Source organism: Hoplias malabaricus, chromosome 17 (assembly GCF_029633855.1).
Source record: "Hoplias malabaricus isolate fHopMal1 chromosome 17, fHopMal1.hap1, whole genome shotgun sequence".
In the NCBI taxonomy this organism is placed as follows: Eukaryota; Metazoa; Chordata; class Actinopteri; order Characiformes; family Erythrinidae; genus Hoplias; species Hoplias malabaricus.
Window position 1 is genome coordinate 19,037,114 of NC_089816.1, and position 25,406 is coordinate 19,062,519.

The 25,406-nt window shown below is 46.3% G+C and overlaps 1 protein-coding gene across 2 annotated transcripts in view; it reads left to right on the plus strand.

The window, feature by feature from the left end:
- Positions 1 to 1,774: 1,774 nt before the first annotated feature.
- fstl5 (follistatin-like 5) overlaps positions 1,775 to 25,406 on the plus strand; it is a 134,593-nt gene continuing 110,961 nt past the window's right edge. For both annotated transcript variants that reach the window (XM_066649968.1, XM_066649969.1), the window contains exons 1-2: positions 1,775 to 2,000; positions 16,787 to 16,916. In XM_066649968.1, the coding sequence (XP_066506065.1) occupies positions 1,978 to 2,000; positions 16,787 to 16,916 (153 nt within the window). In that variant the 5' untranslated portion in view covers positions 1,775 to 1,977. The remainder of the gene's footprint in view (positions 2,001 to 16,786; positions 16,917 to 25,406) is intronic.

A 25,406-nucleotide genomic window follows, 5' to 3' on the forward strand; every position in this document is an offset into this window, starting at 1 on the left:
CTCTCTCTCTCTCTCTCTCTCTCCATCACTGATTTTGTGAGGGCTTTGATCAGCCGTCTTGTGCTGATTGTGTGTACATCATCATCCTGGGCCTAACACACTCTTCATTTACCCCCCCCCCCCCATCCCCCCAGTCTCACTGTAGCTGGGTGGGCTTCAAAGGGGCGTGGCAGTCTCCGCCCACAGGAGATTAACTCCATCCTCCTGCCCTCAACACCTCACCTCATTAATCCAGGAACGGTCAGGGTGCATTTACTACAGCTCACTGCAAATTACACCTGCAGGAGCCTTAATGGCACCCTTCTGAATCCACATGTTAACCCTTAGGAGCCCAGACTCAGTTCATCATGAACCAAATTATTAGAAACAGAGCTGAAAAAGGAAGAACAAGGAACACATTTCTGTCACATTTCTTGCCATATTCTGTAATTATTTTGGGTTAAAATCCCAATGTAACATTTTCTTCTTGAAATGGGTCGTATGTGACCGGATGGCTCGCTAAAATATTTGACTTGTTAAAAAATCTGGAACACAACTTTTAGAACAAATCTGCTTTTAAAATCAGCATTTCTCTGGTCTCTATGTCCTCACCAAGCACACTGTTATTCTGTAAATGTGGACACACGTTCACACATTCACAAACTGTCTTGTGACCACACCCAGGACATTCAGTAAATGTCACTTAGGTACAATGTGATATACAGCCAAAGGAGTAGTTACTGAGTCAGCAGAGCATTAATAACTTTTACACACTGTGTCCTTCATCGCTCAGCCACCCCTGCTCTGTACATTCACATGGCCTGCCACTTTGTGCCTGAGTTACTGTGGTTCCTAAAGGCCTTCTACTTTTCAGTAATTCTACTGTGGAATGTCTTGCTGCAGGGGTGGCCTCCTTCTACAGCACCATGATCAAATACTGTGAGCTCTTTGGAATGACCCATTCTTTCATAAACATTTGTAAAGGCTGACTTCATGGTCTGGGGTTTCATTTCATTCCCCATGAGGCAATGGGGCTGAATGAAACACCTACATTCAATGATTAAATGGTCAGTCCCAACCGTTTTGTCCACATGGTGTATGTGAATGTGAGTGCATCGTAGGGAGTGTGGAGGAGACAGTGAGTCCGCCCACTGTTTATCTGGCCTCCATAAGTCATGAAAGGGTTAACTCACAGATGTGACACACACACACCACTGTGGTCAACAGATCTTCATCTATCCATCCACTGTCTGTGGATGTGTAAGTCTGTTTCTGAGCGGGCGTGCAGTAACACACTCTGGGCTGCTTCTCTGCACTGAACCACCACCCCGACCCTGGGGGCAGTTAGTGGGGTAGGGGGCTTGCTCAAGGGCACTACAGCCGTGTATGATTTTATTTTCCTGTCGGCCCTGGGAATTGCACTAACAACCCTCCGGTCTTGAGCTCACTGTCTTAAGGTCACGGCTGTTCTCAGTTTATTATTATTCTTTTTATTTATTACTTGTCAGTAACTCCGAACTGAGTGGAGTTTTAGGGGTTAATCCAGGAGGGTGGGGGGGGGGTGGCTCATAAATAATGAATGATCTGAAGACTGTGCTCTGACCCTGTGGAGGAAGAGGGGGTGGAGCATGGGGAGGGGTCTGTCAAATGCGACTCCGTTCCTATCCCGCCTCGTTTGGCACTAACACCGCCTCCTACTCTCTGAATGGCTGGCCACCTGATTGTATGGAAATGAGCGCAGGACGCAGGCAGTCAGTCTGCTCTGAGACTCGGAGCGGAGCTGTCCACTGCCGCGGTGCTGAACCCTGGACTAAGACTCGAACTAAGGGAGAGAGTCGGCGGCTTCCCGAGGAATACAGCGCCTCAACTTCGCTCACGGGGATTTTGCCTCGCGAAGACTAGGAGGACCGGACGCGGAGAGCTGTGGCTTTAGCGCGCGAGGCTCGTGACCCTCCTGGGGGGCTTGGTTTTGGAGTGGGTTTGGGATTACTCTTCGGGATGAGCTGCGGCTGGACACACAGGTAGGACACTGCTGCTTTCGGGCTTTATTCTTTATGGTTCTCGTTATACAATGGGAAATGTATATTAGCATTGACACTGACACACACACACACACGTAGAGAAGTTGACTAAGAAGGGGGAGGTGATTCCAGCGCGGACCCGCTCTCTAAACGTGTGCAGACGCAGTAAACGTGGCTGGATGCTGAAGAGACGCTCAGATTTCGCGAGTTTAGCGGGTTACCCCACCCCCCTCCCTCCCTCCCTCCTCACGCACACACCCCCAACCCCTCTCGCGCTAATCCCTAATCTCGCGCGGATTATGCTCGTGTCTCTGTGTCCGTTCCCGCGATGCTCTCTGGTCAGTGAGCCGCCTGGACACGGGTCTCCACTTCGGTCACCCTTACCTCAACCTCACTGCACCCGCCCCTCATCAGCCAGAACATTACAACCTCCTCCTCCTGTTTCTACACTCACTGTCCCCTCTCTCAGCCCCACTGTCCCCTCTCTCAGCTGCACTGTCCCCTCACTGTCCCCTCTCTCAGCTCCACTGTCCCCTCACTGTCTCCTTTCTCAGCTCCACTGTCCCCTCTCTGAGCTCCACTGTCCCTTCTCTGTCCCATCTCTCAGTTCCACTGTCCCCTCACTCTCCCCTCTCTCGGCTCCACTGTCCACTCCAGTCTCTCTCTAGTTCTACACTTACAGACTGTAATGCCTCTGTTTCTACTTTCTTAGTGCTCAGGACCCCCACAGAGCAGGTGTGATATGGTGGTGGATCATTCTTCAGTAGCACTGCTGTGTCTGATCCACTCACACCAGCACAACACACACCACCACCACGTCAGTGTCTCAGCTGTTGTCCACACTCAGTGTTGTCCTGAGGGCAGTGACCTTAAACACAACACTGTGTGCTGTGGACAGGACGACTGTGTCTCACATCTCACTTCAGTCAGATTCTCAAAATCACACGTGTAAGATGTGTATGAACACAGGTTTCTGAATGTCCATGTAGTCAGCGAACATCCCGCTGTTGTAAACACAGAAGACACTGAATATCACCGCACTAACACAGCACTGCAGAGTTGTCTCCACACCAGCAGGGGGCCCCAGACTAACAGGCCTGTTTATGATGTCTATGTTGGTGTTGTTGTGTAGTAGAATTAACAGAATTCAACAGTGTTTAATGTAGTAGTGTGTGTTGTGTTGTTGTTGTGTAGCAGGGTGTTGTGTAGCAGTGTGTTGTTGTTGTTGTTGTGTAGCAGGGAGTAGTTGTGTAGTGTAGCAGTGTGTTGTTGTGTTGCATAGCAGTGTGTTGTGTAGCAGTGTGTTTTTGTTGTGTAGCAGGGTGTTGTTGTGTTGTGAGGTAGTGTGTTGTGTAGCAGGGTGTTGTTGTGTTGTGTAGCAGTGTGTTGTGTAGTAGTGTGTTGTGTAGCAGTGTGTTGTGTAGTAGTGTAGTGTGTTGTGTAGCAGTGTGTTGTTGTTGTGTAGTAAGTGGTAAAGTGTTGAGGATGGTGTTAGTGACTGTGTTAATGCGATTAAGTGGTGAGGATGGTGTTAGTGACTGTGTTAATGAGATGAAGTGGTGAGGATGGTGTTAGTGACTGTGTTAATGAGGTGAAGTGATGAGGATGGTGTTAGCGACTGTATTAATGAGATGAAGTGGTGAGGATGGTGTGGTGATTATGAAAACACAGATAATGGGTTAAAGTAACTTGTTGTGTATTTTTCGTATTTATTTCCGCGGTTGAGGGCTGTTTCAGAACGAGGACAGAGACTGGGGACAGAACGCTCCCAGAGTTCGTGTGGCCGCGTTGTGGCCTGTTCCTCATGTGAACAGCAGGGGGCGTCTGTGGTCTGGGCCGTGGGGTAGAGGAGGAGAGTCTGATGGATTGTTTCCTTAAAGAATAATCACTGTCGTGTTTCTGTTTTTCTGGTGTTGTATTTTTAAAGGGTCCATGTCCTGAAAGTTTACTTTTTCTGCGTGAGTGCTCCACTCCGTGGTGTTTTTAGTTCTGTTTGTGTGTCTCCGTCCCTCTGCAGTTACACCACCACACCATTAGGGTGAATCTGAAATACTCTCGTCCAGACTATGTAGTGCACAGTGTAGGTGCTGCATTAGCTTTATAATCTGTGAAGTGCACTATGAGGGGAGGAGCACTTTATCCCACGTGGTCCTTCTCCTCGTAGCAAGGTTTTATTTTCCCAGAGACATCTGTATTTACTCCCTTCTTCCACCTCTTTATTCATCCGTGATGTCCAAACTGACGTGTGAGGAATCTGTCGCTGGGTCTGACCTGCCCTCTGCATCTCTGTCGTGTGGAGATGTTTCTGGATGTCATGGATCCTCAGGTTGATCCACAGTCTGTGTTGATGTGAGGCGTAGTTATGTTTCTGGGGAAGTGTGTGTGAGGCTGTGGTGTGAGTACGGCTTAGGGTTTGTAGATACATGGGACCTACACAGTGTCAACGGTATAGATTCAGCGAGTCTTGGTTCCTCTCAGTGTGTCGTCCTCATGCTCTGAGGGAGTTCTCCATGTTGCTGTGGCCCTCAGCTCACCTCCGGATCTCTGTAAAACCGCTTTGTGAACTTTCTGTTGTGAAAACACTGTATTAATGAAATCTGACGGAAAGTTTGAGATGCACAGAAGCGCGTTTGGATCAATGAGGCCGTGGATGAAGTGTGAGCTCTTCTCTTTCTGAGTGGGGTCCTGTATCTTTGGGCCTCTGTGGATCTGATGTGTCTCAGCTCCTACCTCACACACAGAAACATCCCATAATATCCTCCAAGTTGTGTGCTGATGGAAACACTGACATTGAAAACTGTCCATGGAACATCCACACAGAGAGGAATCAGACAAACCGCAAACTCTCTCTCTCTCTCTCTCTCTCTTTATCTCTTTATCCAAAGGCATGTAAAGACCACAGCACAAACATGAGAAACAAAGCTGCCTCGCATCCTGCCATCCGCACGATGCGGAGAGAGACATCCGTTAAAAATACCTGCAAAGATAATGGCTCTCGAACAGAAAAACTGTCCCTTCAGAAATACACAACAAAACACGTCCCGGAGAAGAGGACGCGTCCACTTCACTATGTCCATCAGAGAGAGGAGCGACAGCAGCCTCTGGGTTTACAGCGTCTTTCACACAGTCGTATTTCACTCTTAGTATTTAACATTTCCTCAGGAAAGACCCTGAAACTGAAGCCGTGTGAAAAGTGAAGAGTTTATTGGGCGCTGCATTCGTTCTGAGCTCCATCAGGAAAAAGCTGCAGAAGACTGTAATGGGTTTGTTCTGTTCTTGGGGATAATACTGTGTCCAAAAGTCCGTGTGAGTGTGGGTTTAGACGAGTTACAGATGGGGGAAGTGTTAGAGTTGGGAACCAATGGCTGGTGCTTGCTGGTGTCCAGAAACTGCTCCACAAGGGGGTGCTATTCAGTGTTTCACATTACAGAGACTGTGTGTCCTTGTTCTTTAGAGGTCTCAGCATCAGAGTCAAATGTAACCTCAGTTCAAATGGATTCTGCACGTCCCTCGAGTCCGAACTCCCCTTTAACTCACGGCCCATGGAGTCACAGCCTCTTTAATGAGCTCTGACACGGGACACCGCTCGGCCCTGTGCCATGCTCTAGTCCAGAGCAGCACAGCACTGCTCTCTCTATCTGTCTCTCTCTCTGTGTGAATGTGTGTGCGTGTGTGACTAGGTGAGTGTATGTGTGAGACTGGGTGAGTGTGTGTGTGTGTGTGACTGGGTGAGTGTGTGAGTGACTAGGTGAGTGTGTGTGTGTGTGACTGGGTGAGTGTGTATGTGACTAGGTGTGTGTGACTTGGTGAGTGGGTGTGTGACTGGGTGTGTGAGTGTGACTGGGTGAGTGTGTGTGTGTGTGTGTGTGACTAGATGAGTGTGTGTGTGTGTGTGTGACTGGGTGAGTGGGTGTGTGACTCGGTGAGTGTGTGAGTGACTGTGAGTGTGTCTGTGTGTGAGTGACTGTGTAAGTGTGTGTGTGACTGGCTCAGTGTGTGAGTGACTGTGTGAGTGTGTCAGTGACTGTGTGTGTGTGTGTGTGTGTGTGTGTGAGAGAGAGAGAGACAGTGTGTGTGACTGTGTGTGTATGTGTGTGTGTGTGTGTGTGTGTGTGTGACTGGGTGAGTCTGTGTAATCAGTGAAAGTGCTGTTTTGAGCTGAATGTGTTGGTGAAACTCCGTGGGTCTCTGGAGGTGAGAGTAGAAGATTCTCAGAGGCATTGTGTTTGTTTATCTCTGCTTCAGAAATGACAGCCACAGTGTGTACTGGCTGTCTACTGCTATTTTTATGTTTGTGTGTGTGTGTGTGTGTGTGTGTGTGTGTGTGTGTGTGTATGTGTGCGTGTGTGTGTGAGTGTGTGTAGGCTGGTCAGTGTAACTACTGAAGCGTGCTGGAGTAAAGACAAAAGGCCATTCTCAACGGGTCACTGCAGGACTCTGTAACTTGCTTCAACTGTTGTTACTGTTCTCTCTCTCTCTCTCTCTCTCTCTCTCTCTATCTCTCTCTCAGTGTGAGTACCTGCAGTTTGCAGTTGAGCAGTCAGCTGTTGTGTTTTAATGGCTGCACACTGCAGCATCTGTCCTCCTCCACTCTTCCGCTCCTCTCTCGAATCTGTTATGTAATGAGTTCAAGCCCTTCTCTTTAATCTGACCCTGACTGGACACTGCAGTCACATGTGTCCAGCGCCATGCAGCAGAGCTTACCAGGAAAACATTACATCAGCCCTCGCATCAGCTGGATGTCAAATCTGCAGCCAGCCAAATCTGTCCCAAGCACAGGAGACTGCCGCCGAGTCGCTCAGGGCCTTCGAAACCCTGGTCATCTGCCTCTTACACACAATGGTATAGTCAGAACATCCACCATCTATCTGCATCCAGCATCTATCTGCATCCACCATCTGCATACATCCACCATCTGTCTACATTCACCATCTACATACATCCACCATCTGTCTACATTCACCATCTACATACATCCACCATCTGTCTACATCCACCATCTACATACATCCACCATCTACATACATCCACCATCTGTCTACATCCACCATCTGCATACATGCACCATCTATATACATCCACCATCTACATACATCCACCATCTGTCTACATCCACCATCTGCATACATCCACCATCTGTCTACATCCACCATCTGCATACATCCACCATCTGCATACATCCACCATCTACATACATCCACCATCTAGGTACATCCACCATCTGTCTACATCCACCATCTGCATACATCCACCATCTACATACATCCACCATCTGCATACATCCACCATCTACATACATCCACCATCTAGGTACATCCACCATCTGTCTACAGGGTGGGCCATATATATGGATACACCTTAATAAAATGTGAATGGTTGGTGATATTAACTTTCTGTTTGTGACACATTAGTAAATGGGAGGGGGGAAACTTTTCAAGATGTGTGGTGACCATGGTGGCCATTTTGAAGTCTGCCATTTTGGATCCAACTTTTGTTTTTTCAATGGGAAGTGTCATGTGACACATCAAACTTATTGGGGATTTCACAATAAAAACAATGGTGTGTCTGATGTTAATATAACTTTATTCTTTCATGAGTTATTTACAAGTGTATTTACAAATGTGTTCAAAGTGCTGCCCATTGTACTGGATTGTCAATGCAACCTTCTTCTCCCACTCTTCACACACTTATAGCAACACCGCAGGAGAAATGCCAACACAGGCTTCCAGTATCCGTAGGTGTTAGGAGTCCAGCTACTGGTCAAGCCCACCATGCACAGCCCAAAGAGACCCACTACCCAAAATACAGTACAAGCAAGACAGATTACTCCTACACTCACATCTGTACTCCATCACCACCATCGCCCTCCAGTGTGACTCTTTAGACAGGTTTGTGTTGTGAAAGTGGAGACGTCTGGTTTCACTCATCATCTACATCTCAAAGAGAGCGGAGATGTTGGAGCTCCTTTGTAGGGGAAGAGGCACAGCCCCGTTTTCCCGGAAACTCTGCAACAGTCAAAACACCAGGCACTGAAATGAAGCCAGAGGCCTCTTTCCCCTTAAACATATCCCAGAAAGTGTTTCAGGCAGCTCCCTTCATGTCAAGGGGTGTTTCTGTGAAATCCTACAGCCAGGTATCAGCAGAGAATCTTCATGCAGTCGGAGCATGGTACAGAGCTAAAGTGGAGAATAAAATGAGATCTGAAAGGAGCAGTAACTTGTAGAAGGTCGAAGCTCTGCTGCTGACCATAGTTTTAATCTCAGAATAAAATCCCCAGCTGTGTTTCTTGGAAATATAAAAAAAATAAATAAATAAAAATCAGATCCCATTCTGTGGCAGAGGGATTGAGGAGTGTTCACTGAAAAGATCCCGGCGCAACAGACTGTGTTCCGGCAGAAAACCATGTTTACTTCATGGCAGCTGTTTCTTTAGCACAAGGTTCCAGCAGCAGGGATCAAAGTCTGGAGAGAGAGAGAAAGCTAGAGAGTGACACAGAGAGAGAGAGAGAGAGAGAGAGAGAGAGAGAGAGAGAGAGAGTTGGAGAGAGAAACAGCTAGAGAGAGAGAGAGAGGGAGAAAGAAAGAAAGAAAGAAAGAAAGAGTTACAGAGAGAGAAAGCTAGAAAGAGCGAGAGAGTGAGAGAAACTAAAGTGATTAGCTAACTGCTAGAAGTGGCTGTTAACTGTAGAGCTTCCAGTTGTAGCTCTTTAGTCCAATGTCCTGGATGTGGCCATTTAGGACATTTACAGAGACATTTGAAGCCGTAGCCTGTGCCATCTCATAAAGAAGCAGCACAGGGTAAAGCTCGGGTGGTTTTCCTCAGTCTGAGCGGCCCCCGGGGGAGCGCTCAGTCTTTCTCTCCAAACACAGATCCTCGTCCTCGTCCTCCTCCGGCAGTGTGGCCCTGGGGCTCCACCCAAGTGAATTTAGCTTTCATTCTACAGCCTGACTTTGGGCTGCTGTGAGATTTAGTGTGGTCTGAATGCTGTGTGTGTGATGCTACGGCTGTGGTCAATTTTAGGCGACTGTTCTCTCTCTGTTCTCTCTCTGTTCTAGAGCTCAGCAGACAGCTCTGGAGCCACAGCATGAAACACTGGGACTATAACAGACAGATCTCTGAATCATTTCCACATGAGTATCATACCGCACTGTGATCTGACTGTGCTGTAAACAGTGGATTAACCATGACTCTGTTCTGACACAGCGCCCCCACTGGTGAAGTATCCTTGTTTCTCATCAAAACTGGTGAAAATGACTGGAAAGTGTTCACAAAAACAGAACCCGTTTGATGTTAAAGGGCTAACAGTGACTCCAGGCATTTACTGAACCATGGATATCACCATCACACCACTGTGTCACCACAGAAACATCTGTAAATTAACATTAATTTAGTGCTGACTGTTCCCTATGACACAGAGGCACAGCATTAGTGCAGAGCTGTTTTCTGATTTCTGTAGCCCAATCTGAAGGATTTGCTGCTCTCCCCTGTGACCCCGACCGTATTCCACCAGGATGTAAACACTCCTTTGAGTTGATTAATTTGGAATTTCTGGAATTAATTCCAGAATGTTCCTCTTTTTCAGAATTTAAAATAAAAATTGTTAGCGAATCTTCCCTGAAGTCAGATGTTTACACACCTAAAGTCCACTGATGCTGCGAGAGAGAGTGCAGCAGTTTGGACTTGCACCCAGGGGACTGCCTTTTATTTCAGACTCGCCTCACACGCTACCCAGAATGCCGCGGCAGCGGTGGCAGGCGTGGAGAGTGGGCCCAAGCTGTGAGTCAGCGGAGGTGGGCGAGCTCCTCTGGGATCTCCAGGAGCGATTGTGAACGCAGAGGGAGAGAGGGTTTTCCTTGATCCCTCGTTTGATTCGGCTCTGCTCTGTTTCCCGAGGGACGTCATCCTTTTATCGCGAAGGAGACGAGGGAACGGAACGCAATTGCTCTCTCTTTAACAGCACTCTCCGGACCGATGCTGCCTAAAGAGCCGAGGCTCAGAAATCCAGGGCTTCGGAGACACATTATTTTAAAGAGAGCTTGAGCTGCTCGGAGCTGGATGACCACGTGACTCTGAGAGGATCTGAACCATCTGTTTTTAGACAGGACAGATTTAGTCACTGAAACCAAACCCAAATAGACTCTGCAAGGCAGATATCACACTCCCTCAGTGGAGTTCCCTGTGCTCCTGGAAAGAGAGAACACTGTGTGTCTGTTTATAGAGAACCCTTATGTTTATTGGTGAATTTACTGTGGATACAGATGTTCGCTTCTCAAAGGAAAAGCCTTGCAAGAATGACATGGGAGCAGACGAACAGAGCCAAGCATCAGCACGAGGGGTGTAGAGACATACAGAGAAGTAAAGAGGTTTTTCAGAGGATTCAACCATCCCAGAGTAGCATATTACTGCTTATAGATTACTGCTCTGTAATGGCTCAGGAAACATTATGGTCTTCCTCCTAAAAAGTCCTTATAAAAAAAGAATGAAATGAAAAGGAAAGAGGTGAAGGAGATAAAGGAAAAAGTAGGGTTTAATTCATCTGGATAATCTGAGCACAGTTTAGTGGAGATCTCCACTAAAACTCAAGAGGAGACACATGATATACTGAGGTCTCCTTTATTACCTTTAGCTCTTTCCTTTTTGTCTCATTCTTTTTCTCATAAGGAATTTTAGGAGAATAACAATTATGTAACCTGAGTAACCTATGAGCAATACATTTTCATTCTGGGTTAGTCTAAGGAGACGCATTTGAGCAGCAGGAGACTTATGAGAATGTCTCATTTGTCTTTCCATCTTTTCTCATTGTTGTCTAGGGATCTCCTTGTGGATTATTCTTTCCTCTGGGATGAATTGACAGACTCCTCAGTGAATTTCAGAAAAAAAAAAAAGATTCTCCGCTGAATGGATCCGATGATGTCCTTTTGTAGTTCTTCTCTCTGAAAGAATCGAGAGGTTCTGCCTTTGCTGATAATCATGTTCAGAACTTCTAAAAGGTCAAGCTTTTTGGTCTTAATGCTCATAACTAAACAGTGCTACGTCTGCTCTGTCTGTGGTTACAGCTGCGTGATTGTAGACATTACCCGAGCGGGGGCACCTCTAGGTGACATTTGAAAAATGTACGTATTACAGAGGAACGCTGTGAGAAAGAAAGAAAGAAAGACAGAGAGGTGAAGGGGGAGGAGGAGTAGGGGAAGGACAGGAAGCAGGAAATTCCCGTTCACCAAAGCATTTGACATTTGTTAAGAAAAGAAAGAGAGAATGAAAGAAAATCGTTCCGACACGAGGGATTTACGGACTGATAGGCCGCACAAGGCCGAGTTCGGAGCGGAGTGTAATCACGTTCTCTGTGCTGGGACGGATATGTGAGCAGAGCAGGTAACAAGGCCATTTAAAAGGATTTGGGAGAATAATAAATAATGGCATCACAATCGCGGAAACACAAGGCCCTATCTTCAGGCTGATCTGTGATTGTGTGCTCGTGCCTGCGCTCTGTTATCTGCCTGGTATTTGGAGCAGGGCCCTGGGTGGAGGCAGCAAGGGAGGTGTTCTCGGGCCTCATCCCTGGGCCGGGATTAGGATTACACTCCTGTCTCTAATCTGGTTAGAGAAGCACTGCGTGTGCCCACTCGGCCCTGACCTCACGCCATGTGACCTGGGTTGTGATCACGTGACCAGCAGTGGGCGTCAGATTGCTGTTCTTATCTGTCCTGGACCTGTGTTCTGTTCAGGTTTATTAGATACATATCTGTGTGATGACGAGTTTAATTTTTAATAACAGGACATTACCATCCTCCCTGGCCATTTTACTGGAAACATCTACCTTGCTAGTGCACAGCTGGAGACTGAGGTGTTTTTTACTAATCGCAGATAACACTCTCTGGACAATTTATTGGAAACATCTACAATGCTGGTGGTTAGATCTGTTTTATCTAACTTAAAAATGGAGGCAGTGACATCACAAAACCCCGTCTCTAACTGGAACCTTGGGCTTTGAAAAACACAACAGCAGAATTGATAAAGTCAGGCGCTGTTTCGTGGTGTTGTTGTTGTTTGGACTGAACACGGCTCTGCCCCCAGTTCTCACAGAGCAGTTTTCATCATGTTAGGCATTCGCTGTAGATTTTCCTCAGACACCGACCCAAGGAGCATCTGACCCTCTTCAGAAACCCCTCGGGGGAATGTTACGAGCCGCTGCTGAGAGTCGGATAAAAACTAATGTAAAAGCTGCTGTAACTTCAGAGATTTTACAAGTGGTGAGTTTGTGCTTGAGCTTTGTGTTTCTCTAGTGATTGACAGGTCTCTGGCCAATCAGAGCTCTACAAGTTTTACACCTCACATTTAGTACCTACTCAGCTCGGCTGGAACCGTAAGAGAACAGGAACTAAACAAGAACCCTGGCTCTGGAAAAGCAGGAGAGCCAAGTCAGTGTAGGTTCCATTCAGCAGAAAAGCACCGTTAGACAGAGTCCCCAGAGAGCTGAGATCAGAGCAGTCGGGGAGTCTGTGTCCTAAATAACAAGGGGACTTGATAGAGCAGAGTAGATGTTTATTAAACTGGACGGAGAGAGCCAGGCAGATGTTCTCCTGGTTTTAGTTCCTCTCCTGCGGTGGAGGATGGAGGCCTGGCTGGTGTTGTATATTGATGAGCTTTCAGAGCTGTCTCCAGGTCCAGAGCCCTGTTTAACAGCATGGCCGCAGTCAGGATAGAATGAGAAGAATCAGCGTTATTAACAGAGGTGGCTGGTGTTGGAATGTGTCCACAGATAAAACAAACGGCCTGCTGCAACTGTGAAATAAAACTGGAACGTGAAGGACACAGAACTGGATCAATAGCCAATCAGATCAAAGCTGAGCTCGACTGAATACAGCGTCCCTCTTCATCTGTGATCATCACATTAACACACATCACTCTGCGCTCGGTGAGACCAGGGGGAAGAGGAGAGCTGGAAAACTCAGCTTCCCTTTGGTGATGGAGATTCACATCCCAGTTACTGTCCAGGGAAGAAAATAACACAATAATACACTTCTAAACAGAAGTGTCTCTGTCCTGCTCTGTATTTCTCACGGCCGGAGGGATGCTGACCAGTGTTAGAAGAAGACTCTTCCTAAAAACTCTCTGAAAAACTGAAGCTGAAACAGCGAATGACCTGGAGATCTGTCAGTGATCCTGATAATATCAGAAATCTCCAAGCTTTCTGTTGTCTGCTTTGAGCTCATTTTATTTAATTCTAGTTTATTTTATTATGTCTTACATAAGCAGCAGGTAGTGTCTCTGTCACAGCTCCAGGGTTCTGGAGGTTGTTGGTTCAAGTCCCTCTTCGGGTGACTGTCTGTGAGGAATGTGATATGTTCTCACTGTGTCCGTGTGGGTTTCCTTCAGGTGACTGTCTGTGAGGAGTGTGGTGTGTTCTCCCTGTGTCTGTGTGGGTTTCCTCCGGGTGACTGTCTGTGAGGAGTGTGGTGTGTTCTCCGTGGGTTTCCTCCGGGTGACTGTATGTGAGGAGTGTGGTGTGTTCTCCCTGTGTCTGTGTAGGTTTCCTCCGGGTGACTGTCTGTGAGGAGTGTGGTGTGTTCTCCCTGTGTCTGCGTGGGTTTCCTCAGGGTGACTGTCTGTGAGGAGTGTGGTGTGTTCTTCCTACACTAACGCTGGGTTAAGACTAACGCCAGATGGTGAGCGACTGGTCTGTCTGGTCTGATCCTCTTAGCTGGACATGAGGCCGGAGTGGCCCAGACGTTAAGTGTTTGTCTAAAGTATTGTCCAACATTTGAAATAGCTTCACCTCAGCGTCACCATTATTCCCACAGCTCTCAAAACCACACAGGCCTTGTGTTCACTTCTTAAAGAAACAGGGTCTTTATCGCCCCTACAAAGCTCTGACTTCTGAAGTTGGGGGCATTTTCAGCTTCACACACTCCAGGTTAATCCCAAACACATTCAGGGTCCAGTCAGCAATTCAAAGACCACTTCACCACAAAGCTTTATGATTTACAAATGGTGTGTTCCTCTTTCCACAGCCCCCTACTGGGCATACTGCTGGCAGCACTGTTATCTGTCTCTCCGGGTGTAATTGTGGTGATAGAGGAGTCCTGGCATGTGCACGTTCACACTGCGCAGAGTGAAATAAATCAGAGCAGAATCAGAGCTCTCTGTCCTGTTGCGGGAACTGTTTTTGTTTGGGAGTGAGCGTGAGGGCTGTTTCAGAGCAGAGTGTGTAGTGGTCAGAGCTGAACCCTGTTGTGTTTAATCAGAGGAACAATAAACACAGTCGATGTGGTCATTATTTTCCTGTTGCTGTGTTGTGTTGTTCAGAGTGAGGTTTCTGAGTTTACCTGTCTGACTCTGACAGGTGGTCCTCCTACCACTGACATGCATCATCAGCATCACCCTTTTGGTCCCAACAAGCACTAAGAAGAGCTCCACACACTTTTCTAAGCAACTTACAGAAGACTTGTAGTCCCACTCAGTCTCTGGTTCTTCTGATGCACTGCTGTATTTGAAACAGGGTGATTATTCATCACTCACTGATAAACTGCAAACTCTTTACAGGACTGAGACCCCCATAACGGCGTTAGAAACACAGCAAGGAAACCTGAGGAAACCTGAGAGTCAGCTGCTTGAAGTAACGTAAAAGAGAGCGGTCAGGAGTTTGAAATTGCTTTGCCCACTGATGCACAGCAGCCTCCACCAATCTGGGTATTTACAACCAAAATCAATCCTGAGGGTGGGCAAACGTTCTGAGCCAGCAGCACCCAGGGTGACCCTGCGCCCAAGGATTTACGCCAGGCTTAGGCTTAGCGCTAAAAGCCTGGAATGTTCATGAAAGATTGAGTGAATTATGAATTCAGTCAGATAACACTCATCGGATTTTAAGCGCTCGCCCCGGGCCAGAGACACGGAGAATCCAGGAAAACAGGGAGAGGGCCGAGGATGTAGAGCAGCCTTAGTTTCAGGTTCTGTGTTAATGTTCCTGTGTTTCAGCACTTTCCCAACAATGCAGAACCTAATGAAGAGATGTATGTTTTCACCAACATAAACAGCTTATGTAAAAAAAATTCACTCCCAGCTGGAACCAAAGAACAGTGGGGTCTTCAGCAGGAACTATGATGTGGGCGAATGGAGATAAAGAAGCTCCAGAAAGACCTCAGAGCCTGAAATAAAGGGTTGTGTCATATTGGAGTTGGACGGGTCATTTACAGAGTGTTATATTGTCCTCGATGGGGTTCTGGGTAAAGACCAGAGAACCAGACAAGGCTGAGTAGGTTCTCCTGAAACAGGAAATGGAGAACGGGAAGTGACTTTGAAATTAAACACAAAATTGCAAGTAAATCAGCACGACTCGAGGCAGTCTCTTTTACACTTTCTCCTCGGTTCTCTCTCTGTTCTTTCACTCAGCAGATGGCTCTGGAACCACAGGCTGAAACACTCTGTAAACACTCTGTCTGACTGTAACAGACAGAATTCTGAATCATTTCCACACGTGTATCATACCTCACTCTGATCTGACTGCGCTGTAAACAGTGGATTAACCATGACTCTGTCCTGACTCTATCCCTTTATCTTCGGCTCTGGAGCTCATACAGACACAGCCCAACAGCGCCCCCCACTGGAGACATATACTTGGTTCCCATCAAGTGTGTGTATGTATATGTGTGTGTGTGCGCCTGTATGTCCGACTTAAACACACCCTTAAAGGCAGTGTGGCTCAGCAGAGTGTGTGTGCAGACGGGAGAGTGAGAGAATGACGGCCGCCTGCAGGCTGTGGGAGTGGTGTGGTGTGTACGAAATGAGTGAGTGATCGCTCTCAGTTTAAACCCAATGCCAAAAAGCTTTAACACATCACAGCAGATTTATAACAGTCCACTGAGGATATGATGAGTCAAGAGTCACAACTTTTAATCTCTCTCTCTCTCTCTCTCTCTCACACACACACACACACACACACACTCTCTCTGTTTCTGTCTCTTCCAGTTTCTTCATAATGACATAATGCCTCAATAACAGCCCTCACAAATTCTTCACAGTGCCTTTTGATGCTGAAAATAACATTGTGCTCATTTGCATATTAATCATGAAGCTGGATATAAAGAGCACACACTCACCCTGTCACTCTCACACTTACTCAGTCATTCACACACTCACACACTCACTCAGTCACTCACACTTGTGGACAATGTCACACAGTCACTCCATGTACCAGTGTGTGTTGGGACTGTGGGAGGAAAGCGGAAATCCACACAGACACAGGGAGAACAGATACAGGAATGATGCTGTTTCCTCTGTGGAAGAAAAGGTATAATTCCTCCACTTTAAACTACTTTCCAGCTGCAGATGTCTGTCAGTGCAGCTGATGGATCCGCAATCAAACTGCGACAAACCTGTGGTGATTTCCCCTCAGTGACCCTCCCCTCAAACTCAGTTTCATGAGCTGGTAACTCCTGCCGACTGAAAGTCTGCTCTAATACATGCAAGTCGTCACAGCAATTATCTGAATGTATCAGCTATTTGTCTTGCTTTTATCTTTATTTCTGGCCACTCCTCTCTCCCTGTAATTGATTGGAGGAGATTTAATCCTGTGTGTGAGCTTCTTATTGACAGCATTAGTTTTAAACCCTGCAGACTGGCAGTTCCTATTGTGTGCTCTAATTACTCTGTGGCTGATGTGTCTTCTGCAGCTGAGCAGCGATCGAGCTCGGGGTGGGGTGGGGGGGACTGTTGTGTGAGGGAGGGGTCCAGCCTACTATTTGTGGTTATTTGTATTCATTTGTTGTGTTTTCTCCTTTTCCCCACAGACGAGAGCCAATGAGGGCCTGCGGCTGGTGGTGGGTAGGCATCCTGCTTCTGGGTGGAGTCCTGGGGGCGGAGTCTCGGCCCAGCATGGACAGACTGGCCTATCGACCGCTCGTGAGGTTCCGTCACAAGGTATCGATCTCTCCTGTTCCATTAGCCCTGCCTTAACAAGAGCAGAGTCCGGCCTCTCCGAGTGTGATGCTAATTACTGGGGAAGTCAACAGCCGCATCGATTGTCTCTGTTTTGATTCCTGGCTCTGAATGATTTATCGCACTGCCCGTCCACATCCAGCCGGGCGGGACGTTTAGAAGCTGGCTCTGATTTGCAGGCAGAGACTGTGAGAAACGAGGTACTGTAAGAGGCGTGCGTTGTTCGGGACTCTGTCAACACTGTGGTGCACCGGGATGTTTACAGTGGGTTTAGAGGCTCTTAGAAAAATAAATATAATGAAAAGCCTATCTGTAAGACTAGTAGTCTTATAACACATGTATAATCATACTTCTGTGTAATTGCAACCTTATAAATGTACACAGATGCATAAGCATTGTCCTGCTCTAAGCCTCCATCATCAGGACAGGTATTAGAGCTTACACAGACAGAGGTCATGCAGACAGCAGTGTCTGACCTTGCTGCAGCTGGAGCAGAGCTGCCCAGCCTTATTGCGTAATTGGATGTTTATTGACTGACTGGAGCAGTCAATAAACATGGGGGTTTGATTGTATGCACACACAATCACATCCAATCATGAGGCTCTAGACAGGCTTTTTGTTTCCCTAATGAGCCTCCCCTGCGCCCTCCCTCCACTCGCCGCAGGAGTAAAACATTACATAACGGATCAATTAATCCCTGCCCAGGACGTCACGCTGGCCGAGAGGAAGTGGACGCCTCGCTGTCAGGACTGAGACAATCAGCGACTCCCTCTGTCGACATAAAAGTGAAGGGAAACAAGCTCTCCACTTTTCCTCCACAGAGAACTTCATCCACTTCTCACTCCTGCTCCGCTGAGCTGAGCTGATTAGGACGGTCGGCAAATTAGCTCCAGATTTAATTTGCATGTACGGATCAGTGTCGACTAAAAAAAACTCTGCACGGGAACGAAGGAATAATCATCTGTGCAGATGCTTCATGATGTGGAGGAAGACAGAGAGAAGCTGAAGGAGAAAAATGAATGAAAATGCTGTAGTCCCTCCATCGCTCAGAGAATTCCCAAAGCAAATCCGAATCAAATTCCCTGGTGGAAATGTGTAGAGAATGGTTCCTACATCAGCCCCAGTTTCCTCTGAACAACAGGAAAGCAGGAAACATTCCGGTTCATTAAGATGCCACAGTGATGTCACAGTGATGTCGCCACTCATGATCATTTCACCTCATTTCTCCCGAGGGTTGACCCTTTATAACCGGTGCTCTCGTGCACACTCTCGGACGCTGGTGCCCCTGCTTGTGGGCCGGTGTGGTCACTGATTCACTGATTGGATGGTTGTTGCTATGCCAACTGTGCAGACAAAGATGATTGGTTGGTGAGTTTTTCTCAACGGCGTAATGTGTAATTATTAAACAGAGGGTGAACACAATCATCCATCGAAAAGTCACAATGTTTGTCCAAAAGCCTCTGAATAAAGCGCGGTCAGTGAATGAAGAGCGACACTCTTCCAGCCTCTCACAGCAATAAAAAGCATTAAAAAGTTCATCTGAAAAACACTTCTGACAGCGTCTGACATCAACATCAGAGTCACTCTCTAAACTCTGAACCCTGGCTCCTTTCACAAGGTAATAATAGTATTAATAATAATCTTTATTTCTTTAGCAGCTCAAAGTATTTTCTAGGAATTCTTCAGAACAAAAATTATTAAATATATAACGTTAGAATGTAACCACAATTAAAGTCAAAATGTTTTAAAATAAAATACAATTAAATTATTGAAAATAAGAAATCCACTTAAAAATTCAAAACATTAGAACATCCCTGAGACCTAGAACCTCAAAAAGCCTTTAGCACCGAGAGTTAAAAGGTGATTAAAAAGAAGATCCTCTGGAGTTTTCCTGTGCCCTGAGTGAGGAAGAGCACCTGTAAACCTTTAAACCCCAGGATAAAGGAGAGGAGCTGTGCCTGTGTCGTAATAAATCATTCAAACACACAATGTAGGTCAGAACTTCGTGAACACAGCAGCCACTGAAGAAAACCAGGAAGTTGAGGGGTAAACACTCTGAGCTGAGAATAACCACAGCGTGGGCTGAGGGTCATGGTGAAGGACTGGGGTGTGTCATGTTCCAGAACCGGAACCGAGAGGTAAAGAATAAAGAGCCTTCAGACACTAGGCAGTGTACAAGACCCGTGGAGCTCTCTCTCTCTCTCTCTCTCTCTCTCTCTCTCTCTCTCCATCCCCCTCTCTCTCCATCCATCTCTCCATCCCCCTCTCTCTCAATCTCTCCATCTCTCTCTCTCTCTAACTCTCCCTCCATCTCTTCCTCTCTCCATCCCCCTCTCTCTCTCTCTCTCTCTTTCTCTCTCTCTCTCTCTCTCTGTCGTCAGGGAAACACAGGGTAATTGTTGATGAAAATTGCAGCTTAGCTCTGCATACGCCTGCTGAGCCAGAATCCCTTATTTCCTAAGTGATCACACTTCTCACAGCGCAGCGTCCATTAGTGCTGCCTTGACCTCAACCATTACGTCTGTAAACGGTGGGGAAAAGTGCTGCATTAACAGAGAACACACTTTGTTTACGTTTGTCTGAATTTGGAGAGAGTTGGGTGGTTGTGGTCTGAACTGGACTCACACACAACTCTGATAATGGGGACGGTCAAACACAGCAGTGTGTGCTTGGTGTGTTTCTGAGGAATGAGTCTTGAGAATGTAGGACCCCCCTTCCCCCTCCCCCTCTCACTGGAGTAAACAAACTCTCCTCCCTCAGGGTCAAACCCATCCCCCTCAGACCCCCCTCAGGCCAATCAGACCACGTCAATCTAGATTTAGAGCATATTAATAAAGTTTATCAATGGTTTAAAATCGTGATATTAACACCTTAAATGCCATTAATAATCATTTTAAGACAGAGATTGAAAGAGAAAGAGAGACTAATTTAGTGAAAGTGTCAAAGCTATAGAATAAGCTCAGATCTGAGGATGTGAATGTAGTTGTTTCACATGTTAAACCTGGTGGTTAAAGGGTTAAACAAATAACAAATCTATGCTGGAGCTGACTGGGTTAATGTCGACTGATGGAGGAGACACAGTGAGGTCAGTATTCAGTGATGTCTGAGGCTTAACTGTAGATGGATGAGGGTTCACTATTTGGCAAACACCAGGTCCCAATTACCCTTTCTGTCTATGTGTTATAACTGATTATTAATGACAATTAATGTGTTTATAACCTAATAAATAACAAATTTGAAACCATTTATAAACCTTTATGAGTACAGTCTTATTCCAACATGTTACAACTCACAGTGTGGTGTAAAGGGCTAAAGCTAAAGCTCATGTCTGTGCATTGTTCACATCAGAAACACTCTGGTTACCATCTCAGTCACTGTGGAGATCTATGGGTTTCTCAGCAGTGAACGACTTCACCTTAAACCCAATCCTGTGACAATGTTCGTGCTGATCTCTCACTCCTGGAGAGAACAGCCTCATGTTGCAGTGTGCAGGTGAATTCTTTACCACCCCACCCCCTCCTCCTCCTGCAGCAGGGCAGTGTTTATGGAGTGTGTTAGCCTTTGTTTGTTTTACGGCACAGAAAAATAGAGATAAGCTGTGACCCCATTAGCTCCGTCTACACGAGCAGCTCATCAATCACTCAGAGTAGTCCCACTCACAGCTCCCAGAGCCGGGCCTCAGCCAGCTCAGACTAAACCCAGCATCGCACCAGGGCTCACAGGCCACACCCACATTCACCAGAGCCCCTCATCCCTCTGCTTTCAGCCAATCAATCACAAGAGAAGCAGGTGCTGTGTTGACAATCATTCACTCAGAGCCTTTTATTCTGTAATAAATATGTATGTACAGTATAACCACAGACAATCCCCTCCCCCTTGAGTGAGAAGTGACAGATGTTCTGTATTTTATGCAAATGAGTTAAATCACAAATACCTAACAAAATGGAATGACTGGTTCTGATGGTTTCTCCGACCAATCACCACCTGAATTCCCCATACCAAAATGACATCACTGAATACGCCCCCAGGAGACAGGAGACAGACGTGAGTCAACACAGGGTAAGCCCTTACAGTTTAGCCCTGCCCATTCCTCATCCAGTCATAAGCAGTGTTTCACACTGAACCGAGCTCATTTACATACACTGCTCTTAAAGGCGCAGTAAGAAGGACGGCCTGTCGTGTGTAAAACTGAAATCTGGACCTCGCGGGGAACAATGGATGGTTTATAATCTGAGATCTAAGAGCAGCTGTTCTCTGGAGAACACACAGAAATCTGCAAATTAATCAGGTTAAATTAATCATTCAGATGGGTCTCCTTCAGAAGATCTGATCAGAACCTGGGAGGACTTTCTGCAGAAAACACATCACTCTGAACAGGAACACGGCTCTCAGACTGAGACTCGGCAGAAACACAGACGGAGAGAATAATTAAGGTCCTGCCTTTATCTGACAGTGTTTTATCTGGAAGGATGGAGAGAATGGAGGGAATGGAAGAAAGATAATGAGAGAGAGAGAGATGTAGACAGGCAGAGAGAGGGAGAAAGAGAGAGGTATAGACAGAGAAAGAAAGAGAGAGAGAGAGAGAGAGAGAGAAAGAGAGAGAGTGTGAGAGAGAGAGAGAGAGAGACAGGGGTATAGACAGAGAGAGAGAGAGACGGGTATAGACAGACAGACAGAGAGAGAGAGAGAGAGAGAGAGAGAGAGAGGTAGAGAGAGAGAGAGAGAGGAGAGAGAGAGTTATAGACAGACAGATAGAGAGAGAGAGAGAGAGAGAGATGTATAGACAGAGAGAGAGAGATAGGGGTATAGAGAGACACAGAGAGAGAGAGGTATAGACAGAGAGAGGGGGGGGAGAGACAGAGGTATAGACAGACACAGAGAGAGAGAGAGGTATAGACAGAGAAAGAGAGTTACAGACAGAGAGAGAGAGAGAGAGAGAGAGAGGTATAGACAGAGGGAGAGAGAGAGGTACAGACAGAAAGAGGGAGGGGGAGAGAGACAGAGGTATAGACAGACACAGAGAGGGAGGGAGAGAGACAGAGGTATAGACAGACAGAGAGAGAGGAGGAGAGAGAGGTATAGACAGAGATAGAAAGAGAGAGTTATAGACACACAGAGAGAGAGAGGTATATAGACAGAGAGGAAGTGAAAGAGAGAGAGAGGTATAGACAGACAGAGAGTGAGAGAGAAGTAGAGGTATAGACAGAGAGAGGGAGAGAGGAGTGCAAGGAAGAAGTCAAGCTGGGAAGCAGACTCCATGACCCGGATTTACCACATTGCAAAGCTAGATTAAAGTTGGATAAGCAGAGGGAGAGCGAGCACGCGCAAGAGAGAGAGAGAGAGACTTTTTTTTACTTTTCAAATGCTTTACATTAAACAACAAACATAATACAAAAGGAAAAAGAAAAACTTTTAATTGATCAGAGAAATGAGAGCGAGAGAGAGAGAGAGAGAAAAGGAGAGACCTTACAGTTCTTTATTTAAAAATCCAGTATTTTTTTTTGTGAAACAGTCAGTCAAAATCATCACAAACAAAAAAGAAAAAAAAAACAAACAAACAATCAAACTATTACATCTTTATCAGAGCATTTAACATTTCACCAACTTCCTGGGTACCACTCCCATTCATTGTTTCTTCTGGACAACCAAACAGCCATCTTACCCTGACCCAACAAAAAATTCAGCAACACAACTGTCTTTCTCTGTGCAGCTTTATACTTTGGTCCAAATAAATACAAACGATTAGTCAACACCACCGTAAACGCACTGAACCACGCTCTCAGCAACAAGAACAGAGCAGTCAGTCTGGTGCCGTGTAGAAATAGATGCTCAAGCGTTTCTTCTTGACCACAAAATATGCATTTGCTACTGACAGTGGGGTCGATGCGTGCCACGTATCTATTCGTGGCCACGGCCCCGTGTACTACACGCCACTGCAAATCATCCTTTTTTGTATGGGTGGTTTATACAGTGTGCTCCAGCATCCTCGTGGGGAAGAGTCTGGGGCCAACAGATCTGACCACCGTGACTCCTTCACTCTGTTTAAAACCTTTCCATGAGACACCTTAACACAAATCTCATACAAAGCGCTTTTACTGGCAACTTCCAGTGATGTCACCTGTGGGGTCTTAAAAGTAAGAATCAAACCTTCAGTCTCTTGAAAATCTAGAGTTGCTGCAGCAATTGGAATGGAAAAAAATTATGATGCTGGCTCCCCATAGAGCCACCCGCCAAAAGCTCTCTGAAACAAGGAGGAATTGCAGAAACCAGTTCTCCCATCAACGTCTCCATTAACCGAGCAGACTGTATACCAGCCTGTCTGTGCACACAGTTCATCGGCCGCTTTCCAGTTTCCCATGGTCCTCAGACCAGCTACTGTGGTGATTCAAGCTCGTAAAAAACGCTTTTGAACAAACTGTAATGCTATGACACTAGTCTGAGTAAAAGGGTTATAAAACAGAGGCTCCTGCTGGACCAGAGTTAAAGGCTTGTCTCTTCTATCCACACGCAGCATATTCGACCAAGCTCTCAGGACAGATTGATAAAAAGAAGACGTAGCTGACACATAATTTACATTCAAAACAAAGAAGGACATTTTTCGTAGCCCATACACTCCACACATTGTAAAAGGCGCAAGCTGTGTCAGTCCATGTCAGTCTTTCTCCATACAGTAGTCTTTGAACCGTTTTGAAGCCTAAAAGTCTTTATTCGGCTCAACAGGTCAATGAGGCCTTGTCCCTCTTCCTGCAGTGGCAGATAGAGTACAGCTGCTGGAAGCCAGTGCTGTCCTGACCAGAAAAAAACTAACAATGGTCTTTTGAATCTCCTTTATTATCAGACCTGGAGGTTCTAAAACAATCAGGCGATGCCACAACATAGAAGCCACAAGGTTGTTGGCCACCAGTACTCTTCCCCTGTAGGACAGCTGTGACAGAATCCACATCCACTTAGACAGCTGGGCAGGCACCTTTCCCACTAGACCATCCCAATTCTTCTCCAAGAAATGAGATGTACCTAGAAAACCCCCCAAATACTTCAGGCCCTCTCTGCTTCACCCTCTCCTGCACACCTCTGATAATCCTTGCATTGTGGCTCTCAACCTACACAGCAGAGGCTCTATGGCTAAGCTGTATAGTTGTCCAGACAGTGGGCACCCTTGTTTAATTCCTTTACCCATAGGCATAGGAGCACTCAGACTACCTCCAACCTTCAACATAAAAGAAGCGTCCAAATACAGCACCTTTAACCGGGACAAAAAACAATCACCAATACCAAAAGCTTTGAGGGCATCAAACAGATAAACATGATCCACTCAATCAAAAGCTTTCTCTTGGTCAATCGTAAAAAGACTTGTTTTACAGGAACCAATGTTGCTCAAGTCAACGACATCTCGGACCAAAAATAAATTATCCATAATGGTTCAGTTAGGAATACAATAGGTTTGGTCTTTGTGCACTATAGAGTGCATGCATGTTTTCAGCCTGTTTGCAAGACATTTGGCCAGTATCTTGTAGTCACTTCATAAAAGTGATAGTGGTCTCCAGTTCTTTACAAGTCCCAAATCACCTGATTTTGGTAACAGTGACAGTACAGCTCGTGTAGAGATTACAGGCAGCCTGTTCTCAACAAAGCAACATATGAAGACCTCAAACAAGTCCTCTCCAATAGTCCCCCAAAGATGCTTATAAAATTCGGCAGGAAGGCCATCAATACCAGGGGCTCGTCCATTCATAAGCTCCCGCACTGCAACAGTCAATTCCCGCAGCTCAAGATCCGCCTTGCTCCCTTTTTTTATGCTGTGGAAGGCCGTCCAATAACACTTCTCTGCATGAAGAGAGACAGCACTGTACAAGTTTATGTAAAAGTCAACAGCAAGTTTTCTCATTTCGCCCATTTCCATAGTAACAGTTCTATCCGGAGCACAGAGATGATGTATGAGGTTTTTCTGTGTAGTCTTTGGTGGAAGACTGAAGAAAAAAGCACTTGTAGAGTCCATGTCATTAGAGCTGCAGAATCTTTGTCTAATGAGTGCTGATGTTTTAACCCATGTATAACTTGGCACATCAGGGTTAGATTCCATCCACACATCCACCAGTTCACACTGACGGACAACCCCCTCCAACACCTCAGAAGACTGTGAGTGCGGCTCTTCTCCAATCCTGTCCACCCTAAAATCTAAAGTACAATTCAAATCTCCTCCCATTACAAGCACTGGATCTGTATCAGTCTGCTGCAGTTCATCCCTCAATTTACAAAACAAACATACTCTATCACTACCAACGGAACTGTGTCCCTTCAATTCCAGTATTTATAATTAAAACTCTACCATGTTCCAAATCAGTGACATTCGTATTAGAAAGACACAGTCTTTTATTAAAGAGCACTGCCACTCCTGCTGTAGTATTAGAACAATGACCAAGGAAAATATTCCCTTCCCACCACTTCCTCCACTCAGCCTCATTATTGACGTCA